The sequence below is a fragment of the Haliotis cracherodii genome, unplaced genomic scaffold, assembly GCF_022045235.1.
Source record: "Haliotis cracherodii isolate W230 unplaced genomic scaffold, xgHalCrac1.p SCAF_15, whole genome shotgun sequence".
Taxonomy (NCBI): domain Eukaryota; kingdom Metazoa; phylum Mollusca; class Gastropoda; order Lepetellida; family Haliotidae; genus Haliotis; species Haliotis cracherodii.
In genome coordinates, this window is record NW_027266270.1 from 22,897,488 (window position 1) to 22,922,635 (window position 25,148).

General features: G+C 40.7%; 1 protein-coding gene across 3 annotated transcripts in view; it reads right to left on the minus strand.

Annotated features, from left to right (window-relative positions):
* Positions 1 to 2,913: 2,913 nt before the first annotated feature.
* Positions 2,914 to 25,148, minus strand: part of LOC139462392 (cysteine--tRNA ligase, cytoplasmic-like) — a 279,723-nt gene continuing 257,488 nt past the window's right edge. For 2 of the 3 annotated variants that reach the window (XM_071244073.1, XM_071244075.1), the window contains 12 exons: positions 22,501 to 22,613; positions 16,276 to 16,404; positions 14,385 to 14,618; positions 13,735 to 13,835; positions 12,752 to 12,792; positions 11,952 to 12,100; positions 11,214 to 11,279; positions 10,246 to 10,327; positions 9,925 to 10,073; positions 9,154 to 9,213; positions 8,513 to 8,596; positions 2,914 to 6,910 (listed from right to left, as the gene is read on the minus strand). In XM_071244073.1, coding sequence (XP_071100174.1) covers positions 6,752 to 6,910; positions 8,513 to 8,596; positions 9,154 to 9,213; positions 9,925 to 10,073; positions 10,246 to 10,327; positions 11,214 to 11,279; positions 11,952 to 12,100; positions 12,752 to 12,792; positions 13,735 to 13,835; positions 14,385 to 14,618; positions 16,276 to 16,404; positions 22,501 to 22,613 — 1,367 coding nt within the window. In that variant the 3' untranslated portion in view covers positions 2,914 to 6,751. Of the gene's footprint in view, positions 6,911 to 8,512; positions 8,597 to 9,153; positions 9,214 to 9,924; positions 10,074 to 10,245; positions 10,328 to 11,209; positions 11,280 to 11,951; positions 12,101 to 12,751; positions 12,793 to 13,734; positions 13,836 to 14,384; positions 14,619 to 16,275; positions 16,405 to 22,500; positions 22,614 to 25,148 lie in introns of all 3 variants that reach the window. The other variant, XM_071244074.1, reaches the window with a different exon arrangement.

A 25,148-nucleotide genomic window follows, 5' to 3' on the forward strand; every position in this document is an offset into this window, starting at 1 on the left:
ACATAACAAAGAGATTTTATGGATGTCAACGTCTTTATTATGAGGACCACAACGATGAAGGAGTAAGCATATACTCAGAAAGGATGTGTTCCTTATAATAAAGAAGTTGACATCCATAAATTCTCTTCCTTATATGATGCTTGTCTGTAAATAATGGAGTCTGGGCCAGACATTACAGTGATAATAATGTGAAGACCATTTGCATTCGCCACAGTTTAATGTGTGTGTATTGTAAACTTTGCGCATCCTTTAGTTTATTCAGTATCCAATATACATGATGTACATCTTCTAGCACCCTAGGTTGCAAAGGTGCCACCAGTTGCTAAGCAGGGTTGCGCCCCTTAGTCATGCTAGGATCCAATGATTGTGTTAGAATCCCAGGTTCGTCTGAATCCTCAGTCATAACCATGCTGATGGTCTTCACTTGAAGTGGGACCGCCTCTGTGGTCTAGTGGATTTCATATACAGAAAATTTAAAAAATAAGACGAAATATTGTGTTCTGTGATGTGTTTATTTTCAGTTACTTCCACTTGGTGCTGATAATGGTTACATAAAAGGTTTGTGGTAGATGACAGGGGAGTGTCACCTCCCCCACATCATGGCTATATACCAGGCTCCAGACAGTGTTCTGAGTCACTGAGTATCAACTCTAATGTTACCATTCACATTGGGTAGTGAATGTACTCTACTTCCATTTTATTTTTACACCAATGAGTAGACATTTTTTTTAATAATTGTGCTTAAAATGCTGTTTCATGTAACTCGTAATTTTCTTCAGTTCATGTGTTGCCCCATACAGCTCATTATAAGCGTCAGTTGAAAAAAGCGAGATGTGAGTGAGTGAGTGAGTATGGTTTTACGCTGCTTTTAGCAATGTTCCAGCAATATCACGACGGGGGACACCAGAAATGGGCTTCACACATTGCACCTATGTCGGGAATCGAACCCGGGTCCTCGGTGTGATGAGCGAACGCTTTAACCACTAGGGTACCCGTCCGCCCCGCAAAAAGCGAGACGTAGCATGTGTGTGTAGTATTCCCTCTAGCAGAGTTTAGCTGTAGGTGATGCCTGCATCCGTCAGTACATGTAGGTGAGTAAAGAGATTCTGATTATGCAAGATGAAAAGGCTCCATTGGGTAACAACAATGTCATACTGTAGGGTGTTTAATATCTGTCAGGCCTATTTATATGCAAACAACTCAAAATTAATCGGGTTATGATGATTTATATTTTGCCCAAATATGCGGCTTATCTGGAGCCCGGTATATAGCATCAATGTACAACTGTGAAATCCTACATAGACAGCATACAATATGATCATAAGCAGCAGAATAAATTAATTATAAGATTTTCACCCCCACTGGTATAAATACCAAGCATCCAGCTTCACACGTTACTGTCCCCCTGTACCCACAGCTCAACATTGCTGTTTCTGTTCACTTCTTCTTTCCATGAGGGGCGGTCGGGTAGCCTAGTGGATAAAGCGTTAGCTCTTTCCATGATGAGTGAGTGAGTATGGTTTTACGCTGCTTTTAGCAATATTAAAGCAATATCACGGCGAGAGACACCAGAAATGGGCTTCACACATTGTACCAATGTCGGGAATCGAACCCAGGTCTTTGGCATGACGAGCAAACGCTTTAACCACTTGGTTACATGACTGTCCCTTTACCATGATGAAATAATCATATATACAACTCAAAAGATGTTAAAGAACACTATCTTATTTTATATTAGTATACAGTAAGATATGTTTATAACGAACTGATGGATATTACGAACGTAATATTTGGTCCCAGCCATTTGCTGTATAGATGTTGTATGTATGCTTATAACGAACTACGGTTATAACAAACTAAAATCAGTGGTTCATTTGAATTTGTTATAACTGTAGTTAATCTATCAAGCCATGACAGATTAACTATAGTAGTATGAAAGAATCGGGTGTTCCTTAACTTCTTTTGAGGAATATTCATAGCCCTACTAAACAGTCATAATTCATGTGAATTCAGTCACTGACAGTTAATGTTCACAGATGTCTTGATAAGTATGTTTAAAAAATAAATATAAAAAATAAAATACCTCCAGTTATATTTTATATTTATATTGATGAAAATCTTATAAATTAATTTATTGTGGTCTAATAGTAACTATTTAGCATGGACATACATTGACAGATTGTGAAAATTCTCTTGTGATTTCGAGGTGGTTCTAATGTGGCATTTGCTCTCGTGACAAACAGTGGTTTCATTAATACAAAATCATCTCAATATGGGGCAATGAAAAGTTTACTTCTGAAGAACTCAATAGCCCTCAAGGAGCTCAGTTTTGTATATGAGAGGTCATGACACGTTGCAAGTTGAGCAAATGGATAGTTAATAGTTGGACAACCTATTATATTGACAAAAACAAACAAAATGTGATACTGTGAAAGGTATACAAACCAGCTAAAATGTATCAAGACTCGTATATTTGTAAATATAATTGCTAAAACATCACTAGTCAGCAGTTTCATTCTTTTGCAGGAATTATACAAAAATGTATAAAAACGTTAAAATATCCTACAGTCAAGATTCTAGAGAAATACCAAGCCTTGCTGTGACCAGCATGGATACTCAACCTGTCGCCAGTTATACACCCCCTCTACCGTCCAGCAAGAGCAACATCCACAAATATGTTTATTAATCTGTGAACTTCTAATAACATGCACATTCCATTTCCAGAGAGAGGCCATGTTGGACGTATTCCGCCCATAATTGTGTGTTTCCTAAATCAAAATATTCAGTTATGTTTCTTTCATATTTTGCATTTTCTAATTGCTCAAATTTTGAGAAAAGTTCAACAGGTTTCACAAACACATGGTGTCATCACTGATTTTCAGTTACCCATTCATATTTCCCCCACTCTTTTCAGTTACCCATTCATATTATTTCCCCCACTCTTTTGCCCTTTACCCCCAATGGAATCTGTTTCAGCGGACGATGACTTGTTCTCTATCATAGCTCAAATGGATAGAATTATCATTAAACCGCCCGCATGTTATCAGAAATCAGTGGGTCACTGTAACTTGATACTGCCCTCATATCGCCTGACGACGGGCCATTATCACGCCCGTTGTTAGGTGACGTCATAGGGTAGGGATAGGTGACGTCACATTCAATAGTGACATCTTGTTTGTTCTAGGACGTTTTCCATATTTGTAAAAGTGGGTCAGTGACATTTGTGTTGATTGCAGTAAATGTTTCAAAACGGATATTGTTGTTTCTTTTTATTTGATAACAAATTCCATCCATTTTAGCTATAATATCGGTAACGCTATTTTTCAGGGCATTATCATTTGCAGAAGCCCACGGTCTTTTCAACTGCTCTACTTCGTCGGGCAGTTAATGGAAGACCTCTGGCTTCTGCAAATGATAATGCCCTGAAAAATAGCGTTACCCTTATAATGTTGACAGTAATTTAACAGTAATTTCTTTAGGTGTTTAATAACTATCCCCTCTTAAAGGGTTTGGACCCTCCTAGTTGTGATTTAGTTGTCCTCTGATGATTCTATACTTGCTGACATGTGCTGCAGTTGCTGCACTGATTTCTAAACACTTCTAGCTACGGTACATCATTACATGTTCCCAAATGTCCAGTTTCAAAATACGAACAAGCACACAACATATAGGGCTAAGGCAATGATACAATACACAAGCTGAAACAAGGTACAGAGAAAGACTGCTAACCTAGGCCAGTTTGACTAGTGTTACAGGTTAATAGGGGACTAGCAAAATTTGAAACTGTTGTTTTTCAGACATGTTGTCACCAGGTGAGTGGAACGTTTCTGTTAATATCTATCACTGACAAGTGTCAGGGTTCTAACTAGACTGTTAGAGGCTGGTATTCAGTCACCAGGTGAGTGGACTGTGTCCGTTAATATCTATCACTGACACGTGTCAGGGTTCTAACTAGACTGTTAGAGGCTGGTATTCAGTCACCAGGTGAGAGGACTGTGTCCGTTAATATCTATCACTGACACGTGTCAGGGTTCTAACTAGACTGTTAGAGGCTGGTATTCAGCCCCAAGTCCGCAGAAAATGTCTGCGAATATTCCCAAATTTGAATTTAAAATTTCTGATTTCATGTCAATATGGTGTTATAATGTGAATTAAACATATACATAACAACTAATGTTATGGCTTTGTAAGGTGACTTGGGTTTCACTGATAACAGGACCAATACAGAGGAAGAGATTTTAATGGTTTTTTTTAGATTATTGCATTGAACATGTAAAATGCAATGTTAATATCGGTACACCCTGCTTTGTAGGAAATAATTTGTTTTTAAAATCCCAATTGTGAACCAAATAATGATTGCTCCCAATTGTTCTGCCAGGGGCACTCCATCTGGAGGCCTGGATAAATCCCAGTAAGTAAAAACACTTGATTTTGCTTTGTGCCACTATAACAAAATTCACATTTCTACCTCAGAGTTAAAAAGCCTGAGGAACATTGCAATACCTGAGTCAAAAGACAACTATACAATTGCAGGATTGATATCATCCGTGATTATCCTGTGCAGTAGAACACCATTCAGTAAAATATCGCAAGTAATACCCAGAATTCTTCCACTATCATAACACAGTTTTAATAAAAAAAGCTGTCCAATTTAATTATATGAAATCTTAGCTTAGAGGCAGTGTGTTAAATTGTAACAAATATTGCTGACCAGGTGGCCTAGCTAACCATAATACCGTATTCGACATAATAACGCCCCACTCTAATAAGTGCCCTCGGTGATATTTGCTAATACAATTGCTAGTGAACAATCCCAATTAGCACCCCTTCCAATTGATCAATGTACACAAGACATATTTATTTGTGTATAATATGCACTCATGTGTTATATGCACCCTTATTATGGGCAATTAAATTCGGTAAAATATATCTGTCGTGTATAACACGCCCAGACTTTTCTTTTGTATCATTTCAGGTGCATAAACCTAGAAATTTAAAATCTTTCAACTCTGTGTTTTTTTCACCAAAAGTATATTTTAATAAGAGCCCCCTATTTCTAATTTTGAGAGTGCCCTGGGTGCTTATTACGTCGAATACAGTAGTTAGTACCGGTAGCTACCTTCAAATTTCACATGCTTATACATGTATAACCGATTCTGTATCCATAAAGTAAACTCAAATTGCAAATCAGGAGTCAAGTATTACAAAGGGGTTTCGCTACCTCCATTCTTTATGGATATCAATTCTACTCTGTACTTTTAATCTACAGAAACAGGTGAACTTCCTTACTTTGTATAACTAAGATATGTGCATAAAATAACAAGAGTCATCAGAAGATGACAAATCCCCCTGGCCCTCACAATAGCAAAAGGCACTACTTCATCCCCTGCTTAATACATGTATCAAATTTGGATGAAAAATCTTTCGGTTTTCAAGTTATGCTCCCAAAACAAAATACAAATGAACAGACAGACCAGATGACTATATCCTCCTGCATAATATGCCTGGATGGGATGGGGTTAAAAATCACCATTAAAATGTTTATCGACAGTCTTTAGCCTGACCGGAATGTGACTAGCCATGGACTAGCAGCTATTTTACACACTGCAATAGGGCAGAACACTTCCCTCTCAACATCTGAATCTTGACCTTGACCTTGTTCAGAAGGGACATATACATAAATTCTTGGACCAGAGATATTCCTTTGGAAGTTAGAGCTAAAAGGTGATGCAACTTCCTCACTGAACCTAAAGTAGTGAATGGGCTCTGGGTACTACTGCACTAGGACTGCAATATAGTGAGTGAGAGAGTTGGGTTTAACGCCACTTTTAACAGTATTCCAGTTATATCGCGGCATGTCAGCTTAATGTGGGAGGAAAGCCCCAAGTGATGCAGGTCTCAGACGTTTACCACTTCGGTGAAACCCTCGAGCACAGGTATGGTGCTGACAAACCTAGAAACATAATCGGGGCGAACCGAGATTTGAACCCACGATCATAGGTTTCTGGCCTGTCTAAGGAACGCAACTCTGCACAGCAAATCGTGGCACCTTAGACAACTGGGCCACCCGTGCCACCCGTGCCCCCCCTGCGATATAGTACACAGTTATGAGTGAGTGAGTATGGTTTTAGGCCGCTTTTAGCAATATTCCAGCAATATCACAGCGGGGGACACAAGAAATGGGCTTCACACATTGTACCCATGTCGGGAATCGAACCGGGGTCTTCAGCGTGACGAGCGAACGCTTTAACCACTAGGCTACCCGACTGCCCCTACACAGTTATGAAGTATGTATATATGTAGTGTAATAAAGTATAGTTTTGCCCTGAACTATTACAGTTAAAGCACGTGGACGCTTGCGGAGCATCTTAGAACCACACATTAAGTTTACACATGTGCCCAATGAACACACAAATAAAAACATCCAACATATGCAGTCACTGTGAATAAATTACTACACGCCAAGACTTACACTACATTAATGAGTTGTCCACTCTCTCGAGATAACATTGGGTGCTTGAGAATCAAGTTATAAAAACTTAAATATTTTTGTAGATACAGAGACACTCCATCCTTGTTACAATGTTCAGGATACAAACAAGTTTGGAAGCATATTACTGTGCCAGATGATGAGCATTACAGACCGACTTACACTTGCATACTGACATTAAATATTACACCTGCAACATTTTTTAGCACACATGACACAATGTGGTGAGAGCCTGGTGCTTTGGGTCGGGTCAGGTCGGCATCAAGGAGCTGCCGCGTCCCCCTGACTGCCATCGTCACCTTTCTCCAAGGTTTTCAGATGTTCCTTGTACTTCTTCTCCTGAGCATCGTACAACTTCTGGAGCTTCTTCAGAGCGGATTTAGCCAGTTCCTTCCCAGCAGCATCATGGGTAGGCATCCCCTGTAGAGCAAGGAGGGAGGGGATCAGGGACAAGTCATTGTGTTAGTACCAGGGGTCCGTAAACGATCATATGCGCCGGACATGTCCAATTGGGAATCTCAAATGTCCGATTTAAAATATTGCTTACTGGACATTTAAATTTTTCTGTCTGGACATTTTAAAAAACAAACAATGCTACCTTCAGGGTCCAAATAATTGATGAGCGTTATCCTATCCCTTCAACGACTTCTGGTGAATAAACAGGTATAACAAACTTGGTCAATAAAAGTATAAAACTTGATATAAAACATCACTAGACATGATGATTTACCATTTAAAATGTATTTCCTGCTCTCAAAGGCATTGTTTTATATGCAGAGATTAAGATTACCGTGTGTATTTACTCATAAACTAAGCCGGAAATAGTACTAACTTAGTACCCATAGGGTTAGACATAACTGAGTTCATTAAAATCTTATGTGCACTAGTGTAATATCACTTCTTGCACACCAGGTTATTGTTTCCGTCATTTGGTTGGCAGTGTTGACGTCAAACGATTCTTATTGTGACTTTAGGTCGGAATACTGTCATAGCTGAAGATTGTTGACGTCATTCGACAAATTGTGTCTTTCTAGGACAGCGTTGGTGATCAGTGCATTTTTATGAGGGGAGCTCAAAAGGATTAAATAATGGGTAATAAAGAAATTATTACACTCACATGTGTGTCATACTGATTTTAAGTAAAAACTCATGTTAGAATTCATGTATTACCCTCACTCTCGCTTGGAAAATACAAGAATTTTGACACTCGTTTCATAAAATCAGTATGACACACATGCTCGTATTATAATCTCTAAATATGTTACATGAAGTTCAGTGTTTCTGCCTCTTTGACCCGTTTAATATTATTGCACTTATATGGCTGTAGGTGTGTACGCACACATTCCGACTACAAGCAGTTTTATAGTGCCAACCCACTTAAATACCATGCTGCAGTTTACCATGAATACTCAACTCAGACAAAGTATACTGACTCTGAGCCAAAGTCCTTGTTTTAGCTCCTTAATGCCAAGTGCCAGGCAGGGTAACAACAAGGACCATTATTTAGTATGATGCGGCCAATCAAACCCCTGACTTTCTGGTAACATATGTGAAACACGAGGCTTTAAAGTTTGAATGACAAAAATATTTGAGATTTTTTAAATAATGGCCGAGGAATCAGTTAAACTGAGTGAGTGAGTGATTTGGGTTTAACGCGTCTTTTAACAGGATTCCAGTTACATCACAGCGTGTCAGCTTAATGTGGGAGGAAAGCCTGAAGTGATGCAGGTCTCAGACGTTTACCACTTTGTTGAAACCCTTGAGCACAGGTATGGTGCTGACAAACCTAGAAACATAATCAAGGTGAACCGGGATTCGAACCCACAATCATACACAATCTGCACAGCGAATCGCGGTGCCTTAGACGACTGGGCCACCTGTGCCCCAAAAACTGTCTTATTAAACTGTATTGATCGTAAACCATATATGAAACTAGTAATTACATACTGTCTTATGAAACTGTAGTATGTATGTATGTGTCTGGGAACACAACATTTATAACAAATATGCCTGCAGTCTCACCCGCTCATCAAAGGCTGAATATTTATCTGTCTCCTTCCTGAAGAGTTCACCTGGTGGAATCCTCTTGAGCGCCTCCTTGGCAGCCTGACAACGACAGAGGTACAAACACTGAGTATGTGTAGCAGGAGTGTACATACAGGTCAAATCATCATTACCATGGAAGTCGAGAGAAACAATTAGGATTTTTATGCTGAATTTCATAGATTTCATCTTTGCAATATTTAAACACATTCACACTCGTATAGATCCGGGGTAGAATAGGTTTTCAGCAACCCATGCTTGCCATAAAAGGCGACTATGCTTGTGTAAAAGGCGACTAACGGGATCAGGTGGTCAGGCTCGCCGACTTGGTTGATGTATGTCATTGTATCCTAATTGCATGGATCAATGCTCATGGTGTCAATCACTGGATCGTCTGGTCCAGACTGGATTAATTACAGACCGCCGTCATATAGCTGGAATATTGCTGAGTGCGGCTTTAAACAACAAACAAACAAGCAACACATTCAGTGTAGAATTGTTTTACACAAATTATATTATTTGTTCCTTCTAGTGGATAAACAACATTCACTCTTGGGAAATATCAGAGTGGATGGTTGAACCAGTATCCTCCTGTCGCAGAAGCTGACGTCTTTACTTACTTTGGCTGCTTCCTGTTCCCTCTTCTTTCTCTCCTTCTCTTCCCTCTTCTGCTGCTCCACCTACGACACAAGAGTGAGTGAGTGAGTTGGGTTTAACGCTGCTTTCAACAGTTTTCCAGTTATGTTACGGTGTGTCAGCTTAATGTGGGAAGTGATGCAAGTCTCAGACGTTTTCCATTCCCACGAGCTCGTGCTGGCAAACCTTGATACATGATCGAGGCAAACCGGGATTCGAATCCACGATCATAGGTTTCTGGCATGTCCGAGGGACGCCATCTTGGGAGCTAAGAGCGGCACCTTAGACGTTTAAAGTATATCACAATATTTTGCAATGCACAAGGTCGAATTGCGATGCATATCACGATATATTGTATATTTCTAAATTTTTGATTCAGAAGCAACTAAATACTTTCAGGTAAGAACTGAAGTTCATAAATGGAGCAAAATAAGATGCTGGTACAACATGATGTTTACTCATTCAAAAAATATGCAGCCATCTTGTGGCCCAGGATGCTCCCTCCCGGGCATCAAAGGCATTCGGTAAGTATATAATATTAAACACATCATGAATATCCCAATTTGATAACACCCGATATATCGAACATGAAAAAATAATATTGTGATATTTATCGAGGAAAGAATGAACCTCAATTTACCGATATATCTCACACCCTATATTTCTCTGGACTTTCATTAGTCTTGGACTAACCTACTAGTGGCCGTGTCCATCCTTGTCTGTCATGTTCACAGTTGACTAAGTTGACAACTTACCCGCAGTTTCTCCTCCCTTTCCTTGAGTAGCGTATCTCGGTCGACGAGTTTAATGACAGGGGGCTGACCCTCGTGGTCTTCCAGTCGAACCCCTAGATTCGGCAGCACGTTGTCGCGGATGTCATCACACATTTGCAAGATGGCCGTTGCTGCAGGAGCAAGTTTAGAGGGTTAGATATAATAGTCTCTCACACCACACATCCTTTCTTTCAAAACATTCAACTGTCAGCAGCCAATCTCTAATAAACCTGTTACCATTTGGCAATACTTTCTGTGTGTAAAGAACATATATAACTGTACAGTTCTTTGTTGTGGTGTTACCTTTCTGTTCCCGAGCAGTCTGACGGACCTGTTCCCGGAATGTGGCAAGTGTTGACAGATACGGCATGACAGTCTCCTCTACCTGTGTCAACACCACAACAGTAGCGGTTACAGTTTGAAAGTTAGAGAAATGACCAAGGTTGAAAATATACAGTGAAATGAATATTGTACAAACTTGTCCAGGACAGAATACAAGTGAAAATACTCCAATATGGAGCAAACTGCATGTATTAAGAAGCTGATTGATATTACCCAATCAGAAGACACAAGAACACGATCATGGTGAGTGAGGAATGGACAAAACAATGCAAGAAGCTGTCGAGACGTGGAGAAGCCCACCTGTATGTCTTTTGAGATCAAATATATCAACACAAGTTGCTAAAAAATATTTTTTATAGGCAAGTAATCATGAAAGTAGTTTATCCCGGTTCACCCTGATTTTGTTTATTGGTCTGTCAGCACCATACCCATGCTCGTGGGTTTCACCAAAATGGTAAGCATCTGAGTTTCCTGATAAGCACCCATTAATAACTGAGTGTGACAACTGTCGATTATGAGTGAGTGAGTGAGTGAGTATGGTTTTACACCACTTTTAGCATATATTCCAGCAATATCATGGCAGGGGACACCAGTAATGGGTTTCACACATTGTACCCATGTCAGGAATCGAACCCGGGTCTTCGGCGTGACGATCAAACGCTTTAACCACTTTAACCCCTGAATAGATCATGTGACAATACACTTAGATTTGTTTGTTTGTTTGTTTCTTGTTTAACGCCACACTCAGCAATATTTAACAATGTCAGTAGATGTGTATGATACATCTGACAAATGTAATGCTTCTTGCACTGGGTTAGTGACATTGAAACTGGGATGGAAGTGGGTTTACTCGACATATTTGCCACTTTCTATATTTTCTCTGAACATCAGGCCCTGCCACTTGTTGTCTTGTTAAGTGTTCTACTCACGTCTGTAGTACGGGCACCTCCTGTTGGAAAGCCAATGCTTTCATCTCCTTCAATGGCTCCAAACACCTGCGATAATAGTTTATATTATTCCTCAGCGATTTATAACAACATTAACTAACAGTAGATATCATATTTCTTTAATCAATTGGTCCTTATTACCTACACTACACTACGGTACACCACAGTACACTACTGTACACTACACTACACCACACCACACCACACCACACCACACCACTCCACACCACACTACACTACAAATAAATTGCATTCACTTCCGCGGCATTAGATTTGCTGACCAAGCAATATTTGTTGCAATTATGTTTCCGACAAACAAAATATCTTAAGCTACGCCCACTTAGAAACTTCTGTTTCCTGATTGGCTGACAGGGCTTGTGTTGCGTTATTGTGCTGCACAATGCACTGATTCCGTATTGTTGTCTACAGTTTTGTGTGTGTTAATATTTAAATAAGCATTCTGTGAAATCATTATTGCTGACCATATTTATTTATAAGAATTGACTTCAATATTTTTTGCATTATGTAGATATAAACGTAAAAAACGGTGTGTATGCTTTGCATAAATCCGCTACACAGATTTACAACACAGGTTTCTACATTAATACATTAAAGTATGATAAAGGGTGAGTTGGGTATAACTCACTGCTATAAGAATTAACTATGAATCCACACTTTCACAGAATATCTAAGCAAACATTTCTATGATTAGCAGGCAACCTTGAACAGATGAGTGATGTAGGCAGCGATGTTGTAGACGAGTTGTCTGTTGGGCTTGCGTTTCTCCGACTTGGCTTTAGCGATGTAGCTGTTCCCTATGGAGACCAACTCCCTTACATGCTCCAGTGCTGTGCGTGTGTCGATGTTGTCTAAACAAAAACAAAACACACCATGTGAACTGGCACTGTCCTAATGTTACCCAATCCTTCAACACATATCTCTTTGTGGGGCGACGGCTGATTGGTAGTTGTTTGTTTGTTGTTTATGCTGCACTTAGCAATATTCCAGATGCATGACAGAAGTCTGTTAATAATCCAGCCTGGACCAGACAATCCAGTGATCAATATTTTAACCAATAATCCATGTCATAGAGGTATGATTTGTTTGTTGTTTAACGCCCCACTCAGCAATATTCCAGCTGTATGACGACAGTGTAAATAATCGAGTCTGGACCCGACATTCCAGTGATTGACATCATGAGCATCAATACCCACACATGTGGGACACGATGACACCCGACCAGTTAGTCGCCTCTTATGACAAGCATAGTCGCCTTTTATGGCAAGCATGGGTTGCTGAAGACCTAATCTACCCTGGATCTTCACAGGTACTAAAATGTTTAGTATAACGAGACTCAGGTACTTTATTGTGGGTTAGCAGACAAAAAAAGTGGTGATCAAATTTAATTTTTCCATTGCTAGTCCACGTTTAAGTGGTATACACTGTAAGAAAACTCTTTACAAAGATTAACGATGCTCATATCTTTTTGACATCATAAAGCACCATGCCAGGCTACTGACCACAGAGTGCTTCATTCACAGCATCCCTCTTCTGTAGATATCTGCAACACAACATCCTCCTTTAATGATCTGTCTCTTCATATCTACCTCATAGTGATATCTCTATAAACAGTTGAACATGCTCAGGGGCTGGTCATTTATTACAGGGGTGGGTGGGTCAGATTTTTGTTTGTTTGTTTGTTTGTTGTTTAACGCCGCACTCAGCAATATTACAGCTATATGACGGCGGTCTGTAAATAATCGAGTCTGGACCAGACAATCCAGTGATTAATATCATGAGCATCGATCCACGTAATTGGGATCGATGACATGCATCAACCAAGTCAGCGAGCCTGACCACCCCATCCTGTTTGTCGCCTTTTATGACAAGCATAGTCGCTTTTTACTGCAAGCATGGGTGCTGAAGACCTATTCTACCGCGGAGCTTCACGGGCCGGGTGGGTCAGAGGGAATCAGGGGAGGGTCCCCACAAATTATGACATCTGGGGGAGGGTCATACAAAATAATACATGTATTTGGGGAGGGTCATGAAAAAATGGACATTCTAAAATAAAATATACAGTGTGTTTGGATGTTATCTTTTCGGGGAGAGCCATGAACACAATTCACAAGGACATAGGGAGGGTCATCCTAAGACATGACAAACATTAGGCGTGGATCATTATTTTGAGCAAATTACTGATTCAAAAACCTCTGACCCACCCACCCCCTGTAATAAATGAGTGAGTGAGTGAATATGTTTTTACGCCACTTTTAGCAATATTCCAGAAATATCACGGCGGGTGACACCAGAAATGGGCTTCACACATTGTACCCATTTCGGGAATCGAACCCGGGTCTTCGGTGTGACCAGATAACACTTTAACCGCTAGGCTACCCGACCGTCCAGACACATCTGGAAGACCAACTGATCTTATTGGTGTACAATGTAGACAGTGTTGTCCCCACATCTGTTGCCTCACTTGAAACGGCCTCGGCCTTACCTTTCATTGAGAGTTATCTCCTCCTGAGTCCATTTGTCCCATGCAGCAATACCATTACTTGGAGAGTTGCGTAGAATGTCCTTTACTGTCAGAAAAAACTCCTGAAATGAAAAACACATTTGAACATTTGTGTATAGACTGCTTACTTTCTTAATGAGATAGACACTTAACGTTAAAACATGTTGTTACCCTGCCTGACTCTTGGTATGACAGGGATAAAATAAGGACTGCTCGACTCGGAGTCAGTATACTGTGTCTGAGTGGGGTATTCATGTTAAACTGGTATCTCAGTGGGGTAGCAGAATAAAACAGGCATTAGTATTGGCTTGTACAAGCAGACACAGAGAGAGGCAGACAGAGAGACAGACAGACAGACAGAGAGGCAGACAGAGAGACAGACAGACAGACAAAGACATAGACATGTCTCTATATAAGTGCTTGAACGCAATGGCAAACCCCATTTCACTTCTCCCAATGACAGACAGGCAGGCAGGCAGGCAGGCAGACAGACAGACAGACAGACAGACAGACAGAGAGGGAAAGACATACACATGGCAAACCCCATTTCACTTCTCCCAATGACAGAGATGGTTCTAAAAGTAAGATCCTTCTTTGCCCAGTTGAGCTAACAAATGTGACAGATTCCTTACATTGACGTGCTTCTCGTACTGCACAGCGATGTCCATGGTCTCTGGGCTGTAGTCCAGAGTGTCCTTCCACGAGTGTAGGAGATACAGCAGGCGGATCTGTCGGGCGCTGTTGCGCTGGAGTGCGTCCTTGATGGTGATGAAGTTCTTCAAGGACTTGGACATCTTGCAGCCCTCGATGGTCAGGTGACCGGAGTGGAGGAAGTAGCGCACCCAGTGGTTGTTCTTATAGTAAGCCTGGACACAAACAGCTCCAGCGTTCATCACAACATAAGAACTTGTTTGTTTGTTTGTTAGATTGTTGTTTAACTCAGCAATATTCCAGCTTTATGACAGTGGCTGTAAATAATCGAGTCTGGACAAGACAATCCAGTGATTGACATCATGAGCATTGATACACCCATTTGGGATATGATGATGTACATCAACCAAGTCAGTGAGCCTGACCACCCGATCCTGTTAGTTGCCTCTTCAGGCCTCAAAGTTCCGACTAAAATGGTCGCCAATGTGACCTAAATTTCAGTTTGTCTACTGTCTAAAATTCAGAGGTAGCCAAATGACTACCTTGAAAAATATCTTGTGGTGACTAAATTCTATTGCTACACAGATGTAGACGCAACATGTCTGCTACTAATTGTACTCACAATAAATTCCTCCTAAAGTCAACAATGAACCGAAATACATAAACATTAATGTAACTAGTATTATATTTTAGTTGATAATTTATTGGATAAGCAAGGATATCCCTATGTAATCTAGTAGCATAAATTGCATCATTGTTCGACAAATAACAAAACTCAAGTACAGTTTCGACTAATATACAATTTCAAGACTCGTGCCATTATTTGTATACATACCGGTACCATAATAGTTATTTGATAAAAGATCATTTCAAATGCTTTTGGCTACCTACAATAGTGGCTTGACTTCTTGATTTTACCACTGGCTACCTGAAAAAACAATACTTGTAGCCTGCTCCTACGACAAGCATAGTCGCCTCATACGACAAGCATAGTCGCCTCTTACAGCAAGCATGGTTGCTGAAGACCTATTCAACCCCTGATCTTCACGGGTTAAGTAAGAAGGAAGCTCAACATGAGATGCAGATATGCATTTGAATATCCAACCTCCAATTTACTTACATGACTGAAGTTTTTGTGGACATACATCTATGACATCATGTAACTGCACAACAAAGATTTCACTGCTCTTCCTCCTATGTGAGCTTTAGAACTTATCAATCAACTCTCATAAGCTACTATACAGAGTAACCAGAGAGTATCCTCCTAATACACTCATAAAGGGTACTATTGCCATGGATGGAAGAGAGATGATGATGCAGAATTCAGTTCCTATTGGAGTATCCTCCTACCTAAGGTCACTATCAGCACTGAGTATCTTCCATGATCCAGTCCCTACAAGATGGACAACCAGTCAACATCATACCCAGAATGATTGGTAACCTCAGGCCAAACTTTTTTAATTTTATGTTTCATGGATTTATTCCAGCTTTTCCCCACAAGGTCGGTCGAAATAAATAGAAACATAAATAGCTGTGTTATTTATATAGTTATTTATATATTTATTTATTTATTTATTTATTTATCTATTATTAATTATTTTATTTATTTATTTTATTATTTTTTATTTTATTTATTTATCTATTATTAATTATTTTATTTATTTACTTATTTATTTATTTATTTATTGAATCACTGACAACTGATAGACATGGAGCTGATTTATAACATTTTCTATTTTATAAGAGGGTCCCTATTACCAGCAGGAGACACAATAAAAATAAATATTTTCATGTTTCATTTACTTCTTTTCCAGCTGCTCTTCAGTAGGGGTGGTGGGACTGAAACGAAAAATAACAAATGCGTGGCCTTACCTCTGCCTGGGCTAACTCATTGTCATGATGCGGAAATTTGAGATCAATCCCTCCAGTGTGGATGTCCATAGACTCTCCATGGATACAGCTAGCCATGACAGAGCACTCAATATGCCAACCAGGGCGCCCCTTCAAGAAGAAAAATACATCAATTGTTAATAAAGTTAAGCCGATGAACAGTCATACTACATGTATATAATGTCCTTGTTGACCATCCATGGTTGGAGAGAGTAGCTGGATGGGTGACCACATTGGGCAGCTTGACTACTATGTGAGTGAGTGAATGAATGAGTTAGTTCATATTTTGCTCAGGAAATACCAGAATTTAGACACTCATGTCGTAAACATAGTATGACATGAACACTCATATAATATCCTCTATTTGTAATATGAACAGGGTCAAGTATGACATGATAAGCAGATGACGACATATGACATCATGACGTCACTACCGCCTGAACAATTACTTCCTAATTGTAAGTTCAATATATTTGATATCATGACAGGCCCCTAAGCTTTCTTATAAATTTGAAACACTAGTAAAATTTGAAAATTGTCAAGGGACACAACTTGTGACTTGCTTATGGTTCTCACAAGTGTGGGAAACTTCCTAAAATCACCAACCAGCTGGTGACAAAATAGGACCACACCTTAGTGTCTTTTGATCGAACATATGAGCGTTCATCGATAAAAGTTCTTTTCAGAGGTGCTCTAAACTTTTATCGATGAGTGTTGAAATATTTGATATCAAAAGACACAAAAGTGAAATTCTATTTATCATCAAAAAAAACATTCTGCCAAATGTTCCAGTTTGTGAACAGTTATGACAAGTGTCATGACGGAAGGTGAAATGGGTTTTAACGTCGCGGCCAAGATTATTGCACTTATATAGCGACGTGCTTGTACGTGTGTGTGTGTGTGTGTGTGTGTGTGTGTGTGTGTGTGTGGCTGCTTGTACTAGTCCGGACTGATGAATACCCCACTCAGACATAGTATACTGACTCCGAGCCGACCAGTCCTTGTTTTAGCCCCTTAATGTCGAGTGCCAGACAGGGTAACAACAAGTACCATCTTTTAACGTCTTTTGATATGATGCGGCCAGGGATCGAACCCTGGACCTTCTGCTCTCCGGGCGGACGCTCTACCACTAGACCACGGAGGCGGTCGTCATGACTGTAAGATGTACAGCTTACCAGCTTCAGTGGCAGAGAGATAATTGATGTCATTTGATTGTGATGTCATGGTAACTGATGACATCACAATGGTCCCATCACATCATGTAACATTTCCAAAGTGATGCTGTTTTCGTGACTGACGTTTCAACATCAATTTGTGAGAAGATTTGTGTAAGAGGCATCAGATGTTCTACAATACTTTCAACTAACTGGTGTTGAATCATGTTGAACTTTACGGTCGATCTTTATTCTTATCGTAACGTTATAATGAAATACCATAAGTGAACACGAGAGTAACGCCGCACTCAGCAATATTCCAGCCATATTGCAGTAGCCTGTAAATTATTGAGTCTAGACCAGTCTGTGACTGAAAGCAGAAGAAATGAGCCATACCTTCGGGGATAGACGGCACACAATTAGCCAAGCTCACATGGTCTGTGACACCTTAACATTATAACATAATGTAGTTTAGTGATGGAAATTAGCAAAAGACTTCTGCCCAAGCCAGTTTGGGCTCATGTGTAAGGTATTCTTTGAGTGCGTAGAACCTTAAAGTGGAATCTTTTAAATAATTAATGGTTAGGTCAGTAAGTGTAAGCTAAAAGTGCTTTGAACTGTATGTCAGTTGTATGAGAGTGTGTCCATTTGATGTCGGAGATAGGGTCATCAAAGTGATGTAAGGATGTGGACGTTGACCACACTACTGAGACCCATGAATACAGTATGGTGCTGACAGACTAGTGATGCAGGCTGTGGACGTTTACCCATAACTGAGACCAATGAATACAGTATGGTGGTGACAGACTGGTGATGCAGGCTGTGGACGTTTACCCGTAACTGAGACCCATGAATACAGTATGGTGGTGACAGACTGGTGATGCAGGCTGTGGACGTTTACCCGTAACTGAGACCCATGAATACAGTATGGTGCTGACAGACTAGTGATGCAGGTCGTGGACGTTTACCACACTACTGAGACCCATGAATACAGTATGGTGCTGACAGACTAGTGATGCAGGTCATGGATGTTTACCCGTAACTGAGACCCATGAATACAGTATGGTACTGACAGACTAGTGATGCAGGTCGTGGACGTTTACCACACTACTGAGACCCATGAATACAGTATGGTGCTGACAGACTAGTGATGCAGGTCATGGACGTTTACCACGCTACTGAGACCCATGAATACAGTATGGTGCTGACAGACTAGTGATGCAGGTCATGGATGTTTACCCGTAACTGAGACCCATGAATACAGTATGGTGCTGACAGACTAGTGATGCAGGCTGTGGACGTTTACCCGTAACTGAGACCCATGAATACAGTATGGTGCTGACAGACTAGTGATGCAGGCTGTGGACGTTTACCACGCTACTGAGACCCATGAATACAGTTTGATGCTGACAGACTAGTGATGCAGGTCGTGGACGTTTACCACGCTACTGAGACCCATGAATACAGTATGGTGCCGACAGATTAGTGATGCAGGTCGTGGACGTTTACCACACTACTGAGACCCATGAATACAGTATGGTACCGACAGATTAGTGATGCAGGCTGTGGACGTTTACCCGTAACTGAGACCAATGAATACAGTATGGTGCCGACAGATTAGTGATGCAGGTCGTGGACGTTTACCACACTACTGAGACCCATGAATACAGTATGGTACTGACAGACTAGTGATGCAGGTCGTGGACGTTTACCACGCTACTGAGACCCATGAATACAGTATGGTGCCGACAGATTAGTGATGCAGGTCGTGGACGTTTACCACACTACTGAGACCCATGAATACAGTATGGTACCGACAGATTAGTGATGCAGGTCGTGGACGTTTACCACACTACTGAGACCCATGAATACAGTTTGGTGCTGACAGACTAGTGATGCAGGTCGTGGACGTTTACCACGTCAGTGAGACCACAAATACAGTATAGTGCCAAAAGACTTGTGTTCAAAATCAAGGGAGATCAGTGAGGCTGGCTTCTGAAGTATCTACAGACCCCCTCAATATTGTAACATTCAATATTTGGGTAAAGACAAGGACCCTTGAAATTTTATGCTTTGAACACAACTGGAAGCCACTGCCACTTGCTCCTCCATGACATCCCTCCATCCCCCCACCCCCTAAGGATCCTCAGACACTGATGATCCACACAACACCATGTGCTCCCAACACAAGGGAGAAACTATCCAGGTGCAGCCATGGACAGATCCGATGGTTTTTAACAGAACTAAAGACATGGAATAATTGAAAACAAAATGGTTTTTTTCTTTTTTCAATCATGGAATTGAATAGCTTCATTTTTATAGCTTTCAAATGAGGGATTTGGATATTTTGCAAGGAGTTTTAAAATGAACCAATGTTTAGAACAGATAAATGTGTAAGCCACTGGGAGAGCTGTATGAAGTCTGTCTGTCTTTCTGTCTGTCTGTTTATTGTTTAAAGCTGCACTCATCAATATTCCAGCTATATGACGGTACTCTGTAAGTAATAAAATCTGGACCAGGCAATCTTGTGATTGAGATCACGAGCATCGATCTCCGTAATGATGCCTGACCACCCGATCCCTTTAACAGTCTGAAGACAAGCAATTCTAACCCAGATCTTCACAGGGATCAACACAACAAAGCAAATCCTACAGAAAATGTATATGTCTCAGCTTAAGATGTGCTGTCAGTGATTCTCATAGGAGTTCTCATACTTAAGGACCTTTGCAAACCTTGTGTTTTTGTTTGTGGTTTAATGCCATACTCAGGAATATTCAAGCCATATGACAGTGGTCTGTAAATAATCAAGTGATTGACATCATGAGCAACAATCCACGCAACTGGGATACGATGACATGCATCAACAAAGTCACCTAGCCTGACCACCAAATGGTTTAAGTTGACTCTTACACCAAGCATGGGTTGCTGAAGACCAACTCTTACCCACAGAGCACTTACAATGAGTGAGTGAGTGAGTATGGTTTTACACCACCTCCAGTAATATCACGGCAGGGGACATCAGCAAGGCTTTACATGCGGCCCTTACAATGAGTGAGTGAGTGAGTGAGTGAGTGAGTGAGTGAGTGAGTATGGTTTTACACCACTTCCAGCAATATTACGGCAGGGGACATCAGCAAGGCTTTACACACAACACATACAATGAGTGAGTGAGTGAGTGAGTATGGTTTTACACCACTTCCAGCAATATCAGGGCAGGGTACATCAACCAGGCTTTACACACAGCACTTACAATGAGTGAGTGAGTGAGTGAGTATGGTTTTACACCACTTCCAGCAATATCAGGACAAGGGAAATCAGCAAGGCTTTACACACAGCACTTACAATGAGTGAGTGAGTATGGTTTAACACCACTTCCAGCAATATCACAGCAGGGGACATCAGCCAGGCTTTACACACAGCACTTACTATGAGTGAGTGAGTGAGTGAGTATGGTTTAACACCACTTCCAGCAATATCACAGCAGGGGACATCAGCAAGGCTTTACACACAGCACTTACAAGCACAACGAGACAAATGTAACAAGTATTAAGAATTACGACTGTTATTGAATATCCGATGTATGGACATTTTCACATCTTCCAGCTAACTGTGGCACTGAATGCTCAATCACATGCACATATCTAGAAACTCCTAAGTTTTAAACCATGCCAAATATATTTCCAAAGAAAGTTTGTCCTACACATTTTCATCAAATGTAAAACTTTGTACAAGGGCTGGGACGGGGGGTGGGGGGATGGGGGGGATGGGGGGGGTAACTCGGATACTCAGGTTGGGCGGGTGCACAGCGCACACGGGTACCCACAGGACTACCTGGACCCATGATTAGTCACATGATCTATTGTTTAATGACAAAGATTATCTGAAACTCTATGGTTACAATAATGTTCCCATTTCTTTCTATGCACCCATTCCTTCGGACTTGTATATGTTTGAATAAAGATAAAACTTCATGCAGTAAACTTAAGTGTATGCATGACCAGATCATTTTAAACGTGTATCTAAATACATTTTACGAGGGCAAACTTTTCCCAACCAGACAGTTTCTACCTATCTCTTGAGACCTACAGAGTGTCGGGTAATAGCGGAGTGGGTACTCGGGTAGTAAACTTGGACTTGTCCCAGCCCTACTTTGTACATGACATCACAATATGCACAATCTTACATCATTATGTGGGACAAACTAAATCTCTAAATCTGAGTCTGTTGCCATGACAACCTCATAATTATACTACTAAAAAGAAGTTAAGGACTACCCGATGCTTTCAAATGACTGTAGTTAATCCGTCATGCCGTGACAGATTCATGAGTCATATGAAAGAATCTCTGATCCTTAACTCTTTTGAGTAGAATAAAAGTTTGTCTGACTGTATTGAAACAAACTGTCTTCACTGTAGTTTGATAGTGAAGCAGATCTTTCTTGCAAAGAGAATAATAAACATGAAAAACTGTAAATTTGGAAAGGTTTGTGCCAGTAAATTATTGTGAGTCGCTAACAATAGCCTTTACTACGTCTTGAAAGTCTGGCGACACCCTGTTGATGGGATTACCACAGATCAACAATACTTTTGCATGTGTTGTTTTTAATGAGTAGGAAGCAGTTTGATGAAAAGATAACTCAGCATCAGTCAGTGTTGTTTAAACTATAGATGCATGTGTTGTTGTAGTTGATAAGGGAGGTTGTATATCTAACAGTATAGCCGCCGAGTGTACGTCTGGACTACTCAGTGTTGTATAAGCTAACTGACGAGAGGTGGCACTCTTGACACTGAGTGACAATCTGCAATTACGGAAACAGGATGAGGGATTACTTATTTAACCATGCTCTGGCTGCTTGACAATGTGTTGAAGTGACTAAAAGAAATATGCCTCCTTACGATTTTCATTTCTTGTTGGTTGGCAAAAATAACTTCATGAAACTACTGCCAGTGTGTGTCACTTGCAGTTTTCGTGGTACTTTCTGCTCGCAAAACTTTCCCGATTTCCAGTACTCGTGGGTTACTCCCGTTCACCTGATGACGTTGCTACTACTCACCTTGCCCCAGGCCGACTCCCATGATGGCTCCCCAGGCTTGGAGGCCTTCCACAACGCAAAGTCGTTCTGACTGCGCTTCTCCCCCATACGATCCTCAGACACGCTCAGCTCTCCTGAAAAACATATAAGTTTTTGTTGTTGGGTTGGTTTGTTGTTTAACCCTGCACTCAGCAATATTCCATCTCTATGACGGTGGTCTGTAAATAATCGAGTCTGGACCAGACAATCCTGTGATTGATATCATGACCATCGATCCACGCAATCCCTGATGCGATGACATGTATCAATCAAGTCAGCGAGCCTGACCACCCAATCCCGTTAGTCGCCTTTTACGACAAGCATTGTCACCTTTTACAGCAAGCATGTGTTGCTGAAGACCTTTTCTATCCCGGAATCTTCACGGGTCTATACGTTTTTGTGAAATAGGGTTTAATGTAGCATTTAAGATAACTGCACTTCTTTGAGAGACAATTAGAATTTGGAGTACTAAGTAAGGATAAGATATATGCATGAACAACTTCTTTATTACAATTAGGAGAGACAATTTGGTGTAAGTCCTGACACTGTGATGAAGCAAGTTATCTTGCTTGATAACAGTGTTAGAACCTACACCGAAACATCGCTCCTAATTGTATTAAAGAAGTTGTTCATCCATATATATTATCCTTACATAATTGCACTTGTAAAGCTAGCTCACCGAGATACCATGCTGCAGTTTAACATGAACACCCCACTCAGCCACAGTATACCAACTCCGAGCCGAACAGTCCTTGTTTTAGCCCCTTAATGCTGAATGTCAGGCTGGGTAACAACAAGTACCATCTTTTAACATCATTTGATATGACACGACCCGGGTATCGAACCAATGACCTTCCCCACTCCAGGCAGTTTATCCACTACACCATGGAGGCGGGCAGTCGAATAACATTCAAGAATCAGTGAGTAAATCATTGATATAGGTTTGAGTAGCCATTTGTCTGAGGCCAAGTAACATCAAACAATAGTTATCATTGTAACAATACTACCTTTATTACATCATTGCCATAATCCTCTATTTTGGCTGTCATACATTATACTAAATTGTTAAGTCCTCTTCACTGTCAACTGTCCATAATAAGTTGTGCAAGTGATAGTATCTTGCTTCCCAAGCCTCATGCGTAAAGTCGGAACACCTAACTTCTTTCCAACATCAGGCTTCTAGATGCAGGGGGGCTCGGGTGGCCCAGTCGTCTAAGGTGCCGCGATTTGCTGTGCAGAGTTGCGTCCCTTGGGTACGCCAGAAACCTATGATTGTGGGTTCGAATCCCGGTTTCCCCCGATTATGTTTCTAGGTTTGTCAGCACAATACCTGTGCTCGTGGGTTTCACCGAAGTGGTCAACGTCTGAGACCTGCATCACTTCGGGCTTTCCTCCCACATTAAACTGACACACCTTGATATAACTGGAATACTGTTAAAAGCGGCATTAAACCTAACTCACTCACTCACTCTAGATGCAGATAACTAGGTAGGGGGTGGGATTACTCCTGATTTAATAGATGTAGGATTCTTTGAATTATCAACAATGATACTATCAAGAATTTATGGATGTCAACTTCTTTATTATGAGGAACAGAACATTTGGGAGAATATGCTAATTACCCCTCGCCTCCTGTTTATCCATTGTCCATTTCCAATTACCAATCGGTTATAATTTAAGTCCTGGCTTCCAGCTGTCCATAACTGTCCATCACTAATTACTGTGAAGTGTCTGCTCCAATGTCAACTGCTAATCACCTAGCTATCAGCACCAATTATATGTTGGCTTCCCTTGTTAAGTTTCCACCTTTTGTCATCTTATTACTTTTGTTGTTCTTACATGTACTTATATATGCTCTCTGCCTCATAGCATTCATTCACCTGATGAAGGAGTAAGCATATACTCTGAAACCTTTTGTTTCTCATAATAAAGAAGCTGGCATCCCAAAATTCTCTTCCTTATGCGTATCACTTCTAAATGCCTTTCAAAGACTTAATGATAACTATTTCCTAAGAATACAAAACCTCTATAACATCATTGCCACAATATACCCGAGGAACCGATGGGTTCTGACATGTAGTAAAACCCTGGATAGTTAACAGTCTACTTAAGTTAAAAAATTAAGGAACATACTTATCCAGTTTGAGTGTTACTCTCTAAACCCAGGCATCTGGGACTCTACCTAATGGTTCCAAAACCAACTCCATTATCATTGTTTTGACCAATATGCATCAGAAAAGGTCTGATTCAGAATAAAGTCCAGCCCATAAGCAAACAATGAGGTGTCCTCCCTTGGAACTACCATTATAGTGGCGTCCAATTCCCCACTTGTGAAATCATCAATGAAACCTATCAGACTGGTTCTCCCAGACCAAGACATCCATGACATTACTTCCTGTGGCCTTGACCTCACTTCCTGTGGCCTTGACCTCCTTCCTGTGCCTTCTAAGAGTGATACCTGCCCCACACCTTGTAGACAACATGGTTCAAAAGGTTAACCTACCTTCCAAGGCTGTTGTTGGGGGGAAGACCAGGGTCCACTTGCACAAAGCGATCTTAGCGCTAAGACTATCGTAAGCCTATGTTAAAGTATGGGAGTTACGATCATCTTAGCGCTAAGATCGCTTTGT